Raw genomic sequence first — 9,351 nt, forward strand, 5'->3', positions numbered from 1 at the left:
CTTTTTGCTTATGTGGTGCTGAGGAATCGAACCCAGGGCCTCATGCATGCAAGGCAAGTGCTCTACCACTGAGCCACCTTCCCAGCCCTGTCCCCTCCTGTTTATCTCTTTTTCCTTCCCTCTTTCTTTTGTGCCTCCATCTCATGCAGGCCAGCAGTTTGCTCTTCCCCCAATAAACTCTTTCTGCTTGAACCATGTGGTGGGTTTCCTTTTGGCGAACCTTATAAATAAAATCTCTAATAAGTAAAACCCAGAAAAGCATCATCCTTTTGTCCTGTTACCATAGCAATCTAGAAAACTGGTCCAACACCATCAATCTGACAGTCCAAAGACTGGAACAGAAACACCATGATAGGTGAGATAAAGATGCTCAAGTATGGCAGTTAGATACTAGCTTAGCCCTACTCCATCTCAGCTGTCTGTATCAGAGAAAACTGCACTAATTAAAAGTAGCTAAAAGGCTGGGTGCTGGTGATTCACACCTGTACTAACTACTCAGGAGGTTGAGATCTGAGGATCATGGTTCAAAACCATCCTGGGCAAGAAAAATCCATGAGACTCTTATCTTCAAATAAGCACCAGAAAACCAGAAGTGGAGCTGTAGCTCAAAGTGGTAGAGCAATAGCCTTGGGCAAAAACACCTAGGGACAGGCCCAGGCTCCAAGTTCAAACCCTGAAACTGACAAAATTAAAAAAAAGGTAAAGGATCATTGCTTATTCCAATGCACATATATCCTCATCACATTAGTTAATGTTGAGTTTCAGATTTTCACAATGGTTTTAGAAGACCAGATCCCTACTTTTTTAACAAGTGGAGGAGAAACTGGAGTACAGAGAGAAGGGGACTAGGCCCAAGTTACATTGTTAGTTATAGGTAAAGTCAAGACCAGAACTTAGGTTTAGTTTTTGGTGGTACTGGGATTTTGAACTCAGGACCATGAGCTTGTCATACCTTCAGGGTTTTTTGCTTTAAATATTTTTCATATAAGGTCTTCTTTTTTGCTTGTACTTAAGGCGTTCCACAATCCTCAAAGTAGCTGAGCTACTACTCTTGGTCCTTAAGAATTTTTCTTGTTGTTCCCATCCTCCCCCCCATGGTGGGATCTGAACTCAGGGCCTTACTCCTCCATTGTTAAGTCTTAATTCGTATGAGCCTTCTTATCTGCTAACCCTAGCTTTCATGGTCTGTGCAGAGGAAATATTAAAGCGTAAGGTTAGATGGACGCATGTTGGCTGATGGTTAAAGTCAAGGAAGTGGGACGTGGATGAAGAGTAGATAAGGATGCAGAGGAGCCTAAGGAGGACTCAAATTCCTAGCCCAGCCTAACCCTGGATGAGAGAAGCTTCAGAGTAGCCTCAGTGAGGAGATGGAGAGGCCAGGACAGGAAGTTGCTGAGAGGAAGTGAGTCTAAAGACCAGACTCCTTGGATGCTTTCCCCTAAAATCACCAGTATCCAACTACCAACTCACTGGAGTCTCTTTGGCAAACTTCTGCTTTTAACCAAAACACAACCAAGCTAATGTCTGATGAGTGCCTAATGAGTACCAAGAAATAGAATGTCCTTGGTATTTTCACTTTTACTGTTTTATTTAACTCACAACATTTTTGTGCTGGTACTAGGATTGAACTCAGAGCCTGGACACTGTCCCATTGCTTTTAGCTCAAGGCTGGCACTCTACCACTTGAGCCATAACTCCATTGGTGGTAAATTGGAGATCAGAGTCTGTCTAATGGACTTTCCTGCTTAGGGTGCCTTTGAACTGTGATCCTCAGATCTCAACCTCCTACTAGATTATAGGCATGAATCATCAGTATTCACCCAACTCAGAACAATTTAAAAAAAACTAGTAAGAACTTATTTTAGTATAACAGTTAAAATGAGAAGAAAAGAGAAACATTTCTTTTTATTTTTTTTCTGGACGTGGGGCCTGAACTGTGGGCCTGGGCGCTGTCCCTCAGCTCTTCAGCTCAAAGCTAGTGCTCTACCACTTGAGCCAAGTGCCACTTCCAGCTTTTTCTGCTTATGTGGTGCTGAGGATTCAAACCCAGGGCCTCATGCATGCAAGGCAAGCACTCTGCCACTGAGCCACCTTCCCAGCCCAAGAGAAACATTTCCTAAGCAGGAAATTTGAGTTAAGTCTCTCCTACAGGTTTGTTTTGTTTTGTTTTTTGTCGGTTGTGGGGCTTGAACTCTGGGCCTGGTACTGTCACTCAGCTCTTCAGCTCACTCTATCACTTGAGCAACAGCACCACTTCCGCCTTTTTCTGCTTATGTGGTGCTGAGGAATTGAACCCAGGGCTTCATGCATGCGAGGCAAGCACTCTACCACTGAGCCACCTTCCCAGCCCATCTCCCACAGTTTTTAATAAAGTCTTTTTATCCTATTTTTCCAAATAAGGAAATTTGAACTATAAAAGAAAACTCCATTTAAACTAAGATCTATGCTAGGGCATGGCTAAACAATAGAATGCTTGCTTAGCAAGGGCAAAGTCCTGAGTTCAAATCCTAGTAGCCCCAACTAAGATCTATTGATTCCAAAGCCACTACTCATTCTACCATGCTTCTGGAGTCTTCTCTAGCCAAGCTGTCTGGCTGCTTGAGTTGGGTCAAGCCACTCAACATCCCCTCAGAGAGGGCAAACACCTGTTCCATCTTCTTGAATCAGCTTCTAAAACAGCACAGTGGGATTGCTCTAGATTCTGCCCAGAAGCACTAAGTTTATATATAATTCACTTATGAGAAAAATGACATCCATGACAAACAACTTGGTTTGCAAATTGAAGTCAGCTGTGTAACTTCAGCAAAATGAAAAAAAAAATCCTCAGATTACATCTTCCATAATCAGATCCTAGAAGTAGACAGCATAGTACAAACATCACTGAGAAAAGAATGACCATCTCATGAGCAGGGCTGAGGCTGGAGGTAGAAGGGACCAACTTACACTTATGTCCAGACTGCAAAGGCTGACAGCATCTTCATCCTGGGCACTCTGCTTCCGCTTCCGCTGCAAAACAAGAAAACAAAGCTCAAATGTAAACGGAGTTGTGGCTTGCATGGAAGAAAGCAAACAAGCAGTCAAATAGCATATACAATCCTTGTCATGTCCACCTTTAAGAAAGAGAACTGTTGTGGGGTGGGTATGGGAAGGGATGGAAAGGGGAAACAAAGGAGGAGGCAACAATGCTTGATAAGAAATGTACTCGTTATCTTGCCCATGTAATTGTAACTCCTCTGTACAGTATTTTCACAATAAAAAAAATAAAAATAAAAAAATGAAAGGGAACTGTTCTAAGAATAATCGGAAACTTACTAAGCTCTAGGACAATTGGTTTGTATTATGATTCATATTTCTGATGCTATAGTCTCCTTTTGCATTTCCTTTTTTTCTTTTTCTTAAAAAAATAACTAATATCTCCCTTTAACATTTAAAAACTTAGAACCAGAGTCAGAATTCAACTAGCTTGGAAGGACAGATTAAAATGGCAAGAATATCTCATTTTCTTTGGAGATACAGGTATTCCATTTTCAGAGCTGCTTTTTACTTGGAAGTCTGAATTAATTCGAAAGCTCACCCAGAATCTTGGTACAATCAGAGAACAACAATGCTGCGGAGGAGAGGAGAAACTTAAGTATCTTCTCATTAGATAGCCATAAAATAGACAGAGGGACTAATGGAACAGAAGATCAAGAACATAAACCCTCACTTCAGCCATCTGAGTTTTGACAAAAGAGTAAAACAAACAAACAAACAAACAAAATTGAGAAAAATACAGCCTCTTCTCAAACAGTGCTAGGAAAATTACATGTAGGAGACTGGACTAGACTCATATCTATTATACTATAAAAAATAACTCAAAGCCAGGCACTGGTAGCTCATGCCTGTAATCCTAGCTACTCAGGAGGCTGAGATCTGAGAATCTAGGTTCAAAGTCAGCCCCGAGCAGGAAAGTCTGTGAGACCAGAAAACCAGAAATGGCACTGTGGCTCAAGTGTTAGAGTGCTCACCTTGAGCTGAAGAGCTGAGGGACAGTACCCAGGCCCAGAGTTCAAGCCCCACAGCAGACCAGAAAAACAAACAAACAAACAAAAACCTCAAAACAGATCAATAATGATCTTAATATAAGACCGGAATTATTAAAAAGTACCACAAAAAATGTAGGGAAACACTTGAAGGTATATGCAACAGCAAATTATTTTCTAAGTAGATTCCAAGTGGCCAGGAAATAAGAAGAACAATAACACTTTGAAGGAACAAATAATACTACAGTTAATAAATGGGCAAACAAATTGAACAATTCAGAGAAGTAAAAGTCACTAATAAACACATGACAAATGTCTAACATCCTTAATTTTAAAGGCAATGCAACTAAATTATCTTAGGATTTTATCTTACCCTAGTCAGAGTGAGATATGGTCATCAAGAAAATAACAATTGTTGGAGATAATGTGAGGGTGAAGGGACCCTCATGAGCTGCTAGTGAAAATATAAACTAGTGTAACCACTATGGAGGTTCATCAAAAACAATACCACCATATTTTTCTTGGGTCTATATCCAAAGGAGTATAAATCACCATACAAGAAAGATAGCTGTAAACCCACGTTTATTGTGGCACTACTCACAATCCCCAAGCTGTAGAATCAGCCTAGAAACCCTTCAACCAACCAATGGATAAAGAAAATATGGTACATTTATATGTAATTGAGTATTAGCAATAAAGAATGAAATTATGTGGGGAATTGTAAGGAAAATGATTTGGCTCAAAAAGCCATACATGGCATATTTTTGTTCATATTCTGAATCTAGACCTAAAAAGATGACAACAAGACATGAGTATAAAAGCGAGATTGTCTGGGGAGGGAGAAGAAGAATTCTAGAAGGTAAAGAACATTGAAGTCCATCCTCTTTATATAATAAAGTACAAAGAAATCCACCAATAATTGGGGAGAAGATAGGAAATAATAGAGAGGGTTAATTTCTTCAAAGTATGCTTTATATATATATATGGAATTATCTCAATATATCTCCCTTGTAGTATCAATATATGGTAATTTTGGAAAAACAAATGGAAAAAAGATGCTGGAATTCAGAAAAATCATTATTAACTAAAGATAGTTATTTTTTGCAGAGTTGGGGGAAGAAGCTAGAGTTTGAACTCAGAGCCTCATATTTGCTAGGGCAAGCACTCTACTACTTCAGCCATGTCCCTAGCCCTGTTTGTGTTTAGTTATTTTCAGATAGGATCCAGCATCTTTATCTAGGGCTGGCTTCAAATTGTGATCTTCCTACTTATGCCTTTTGAGTAGCAATGACCACAGGTATATCACATATATCTGGTTTGTTGGTTTGAGATGAGGGTTGTACTAACTTTTGGCCAGGCTAGACTCAAACCTCCTGACTAGGTAGGATTACAAGTGTAAGCATCCACTCCTGATCCTGTATAGATGATTATGTTTAAAATAAATTTATAAATTTATGACCAGGGAAGCCAGCCAAATTAGGTGGAAAAAATACTTTCCACCTGTAATTTTTTTTTGGGGGGGGGAGGTCCAGTAGTGGGGCCTGAACTCTGGGCCTGGGCGCTGTCCCTCAGCTCTTCAGCTCACGGCTAGCACTCTACCACTTGAGCCACAGCGCCACTTCTGGCTTTTTTCTTTTTGCTTATGTGGTGCTGAGGAATCGAACCCAGGGCCCTGTGCATGCAAGGCAAGTGCTCTACCACTGAGCCACCTTCCCAGCCTCCACCTATATTTTTTTAATTCCATGTATAAACCACAAGAAACCTTATCAAAGATATGTTCACCTCTCCTCTCTATCCTCCGCTCAACCACTCAAGTAAGTCTTCTTCCCTCCCCTCCACCCCCCTCCCCTTCTCTTCCCTTGTGTTTTTGGAGCTGGTACTGGTGATTGAACTCAGGGCTTTTCATTCTTTTTCATTTTTCACACTCTATCATTTGAGCTGCATCTCCACTTCCAGCTTTTTGTGAGTTAATTGGAAGTAAGAGTCTCATGGAGTTTTCTACCTAGGCTGGCTTTGAAGCATGATCTCAGCCTCCTAGAGTAGCTAGAATTACAGATATGAGCCACCAGCACCCAGTGGCAAGTAGTAAATGATTTGCTAAGTCTACTGATGCTACTTGGAAGAAAGCTGCCAAAAGACCAGAGCTGCTGGCATGAAGGGTCAGGATTAACCAGAGAAATGTGGAGTCTTTCTTTATCCCCTCCAGGAACTCTCCTCTCCTGCTGCCTCTTCTATCAGAACTCTGGGCTTGAACCAAAGCAGGGATTAGAAAGGAACCGTTCTGTTTACATCAATCCCACAAAGGTTTGTTGACCATCCTCTGTGGGCCAGATACTATGTTTGCTCCCAGGAATGCACAGGTCAGCAACTCCCATCCATGAAGGACAGACAGACAAATACAATGAACTATAGAGCAGCAAGATCACACATCTGAGGGACAGTTGCTTTACTTCACTGAGTCAGCCTTTTTCAATGCCAAGACCAAGGCGATGGCAGAGGTGGAATCAGCTTCTACTCTGAGAGATAGGATTAAACACAGTAGTGCATGTTATCCGCAGAGAGGACTCCCTGGCACACCAGGGAGGCTGGAGGGCTCTTGGGAGCACTGTGATGGAGGTCTTCCTGGAGGAAGAGGCACCTGACTAGGCCTGACGTATCAATAACTTTGTCAGTGGAAGATTGGAAGTGGTCTGGGGTTCTTTTCATCAAGCCAGCAACCAGCTATGTCGAATCACGAGGAAAAGCATGTGGAGCCTGCCTTCATAGGGTAGTAGAGTTCTAGATCCTGTGTGTTCTTTTCCATGGAAGCAGTGTGAGGGAATGATGTAGAGATGCTGGTGCCCTAAGCTGTCCCTAGGGAAGCTGTCCCCAGATCTGTGGTCACAAGCAGGCCAAGGGGTAGCTCCAAGCACCTACTCCACTGGGAGCCTTGTTTGGAGCTGCGAGATGAGCCAGGCTCCCTGGCCACATCTGAGGATGTGCTATCTGTGCAGGTGCTCCTGCCCAGTTATCATCCCGGGACTACTAATGCAGCACTGTAGTGTCAGGGAAACCAGTTTGCTGGCTTACATTTACTTGGTTTTGTTTTCTGGGTGTTTTGTTTGTTTTTAAAGAGAGGGTCTTAGGCTGGCCTTGAAGGCCAGAGTTTACATGATCCTCCAGCTTCAGCATCCCAAATACTTCCCAGCGTATTTGTTTTTGTTTTTTGTTATTTTTCTTTTGTGCCAGCACGGGGGCTTGAACTCAGGGTCTTGTACTCTTGTTGGCTTTTTTGCTCAAGTTTAGCACTCTACGACTTGAGCTTTACTTTGCTTCTGGCTTTTTGCTGGTGAACTGGAGATATGAGTCTCATGAAGGAGACAGACTTCCCAGGCTGACTTCAAGCCAATCAGATCTCAGCCTCCTGAGTAGCCAGGATTACAGATGTGAGCTACTGGCGCTCATTTCAGCTTATGTGTTGACTGACTCTAACGCTTTCCTTGGTGTCACTCAGTTCTGAACTCTGGACCTTTTTCTTGCTAAGTGGGAAGTCAGTCACTTAAGCTGCACTTCCAGTCCCTTTTGCACTGGTTATGTTAAAGATGAGGGTCTTGCTTTTATGCCTGGGGTAAGTCTAGGCTGTGATTCTCTTATTCATGTTTCCTCAAATCTCTAACAGGCTTGCACCAACATGCACCAACATGTTAATATGGTTAACTTCTTTTTGTCAGTCTGGCCTCAGACCACAATTCTCTGATTTCTACCTCTCAAGTAGCTAGGATTACAGACTTGAGCCACTGGCCACAGTAGTCATGGTGACATTTTTGAAGCAAGAATGTATAACAAGTGATATAGTTCCCATTGTGCAGGTTAATAAATGGAGGTCACTAGAAATAAGCAATTCATTCATTAGTTACATGGATACAGTGTAACAACAATGTAATTCTGAGTTCAGCATTCTAAACCCTTCACATACACTGTTTAAAGCATGTGTGGCAAGAGTTCATATCTTACTTGCATTCTAAACCCTTCACATACACTGTTTAAAGCATGTGTGGCAAGAGTTCATATCTTACTTGCCACCTGGAATGTCTGGTAGCACCTGCCTGGAGCACCATATTGAGGAGGATTATAGAATACAGCAGGTGGGTGAATGCTATGCTCAGCCACTTGCCCTCAGGTTGGGGGAGAGAATTGCTGTGGGGGAAGTCCTGATGCCTGTAGTGACCCAAGTCCTTCCTGACTTCAGCTTCTGTGGCTTGAGACATTATAGTGCCATACCTGGAGCCGGGAAGAATGTGACATCCTTAGGTGTTACCTACATAGTAGATGCCTAGCAGTCTAGCCCACTGTGTGTGTGTGTATGTGTGTGTGTGTGTGTGTGTGTGTGTCTATACAGTGTCTAGAACAAGGCCTGGTGCCTAAAAACCTGGCAGCTCCTATCACATAAGACAAAGCAATCAATACACAGATGTTTGCTATCACTTGATATTGTTAGATTATGGAGCTTATGGTTTTATAGTTCCACTTCTAGGGATCAAGTCTTTGTCAATTGCACATACTCACTAAGCAGTCATCCAGCAGAGGACTCGTCTCCACGGGCGTGATCCCTCTCCAGAGCTCAACAGTAAGGTCAGAGCCCCCAACCCAGCCTGCCAGATACTTCCACATTCCTCAGTGTCAAGTCTACAAGACAAATGTTCTCTAGTGGCCTTTTAATTATGCTACCACCAGTTAATCCAGGACAAATAATCTTCTTAAGAAACCCACAAACTTTACAAAATAAAACTGCCTGGATTATGAGGGTGAATTTTTTTTCTTGTCATTTTTTTCATTACAATAGGATGGTGGTTTAACCCAGCTAGCAAAAAGAAAGTGAAGTATAAATCTGAGCTAGAAGCAAAAAAAAAAAATTCACAAAAGATTACTTAATTACGGTTCATTAACTCTATGTTTCCTGAGCACTTTTTGTACATGGGATATGGGATATCACGGTGTATGAGCCAGACATATTTTATAAATAAAAACCAGAAGTAAAAAGAAAACAAAGAGCTGGGTGTGGTAAGGCATGCCTGTAGTATCAGCACACAGGAGTGGAGGTAGCATAATCATAGTCCAGACAAAGTTAACAGGAGCCTCTACCTGAAAAAAAATAATTAGAAGCAAATAGACAGATTATAGCTCAAGGTACATAGCATGACTAGCAAGTACAAGGTTCTGAGCTCAACCCTCAGTATCACTGGAAGGAAGGAAAGAAGGAAAGAAGGAAGGAAGGAAGGAAGGAAGGAAGGAAGGAAGGAAGGAAGGAAGGAAGGAAAGAAGTAAGGAAGGAAGGAAGGAAGGAAGGAAG

The 9,351-nt window shown here is 42.0% G+C and overlaps 1 protein-coding gene across 2 annotated transcripts in view; it reads right to left on the reverse strand.

Annotated features, from left to right (window-relative positions):
• The window catches only part of Arhgef3 (Rho guanine nucleotide exchange factor (GEF) 3), a 332,874-nt gene that overhangs the window by 162,680 nt on the left and 160,843 nt on the right, over window positions 1-9,351 (reverse strand). For both annotated transcript variants that reach the window (XM_013030784.1, XM_013030785.1), the window contains one exon: window positions 2,944-3,006. In XM_013030784.1, coding sequence (XP_012886238.1) covers window positions 2,944-3,006 — 63 coding nt within the window. The remainder of the gene's footprint in view (window positions 1-2,943; window positions 3,007-9,351) is intronic.

Source organism: Dipodomys ordii, unplaced genomic scaffold, assembly GCF_000151885.1.
Source record: "Dipodomys ordii isolate 6190 unplaced genomic scaffold, Dord_2.0 Scaffold132, whole genome shotgun sequence".
NCBI lineage: Eukaryota > Metazoa > Chordata > Mammalia > Rodentia > Heteromyidae > Dipodomys > Dipodomys ordii.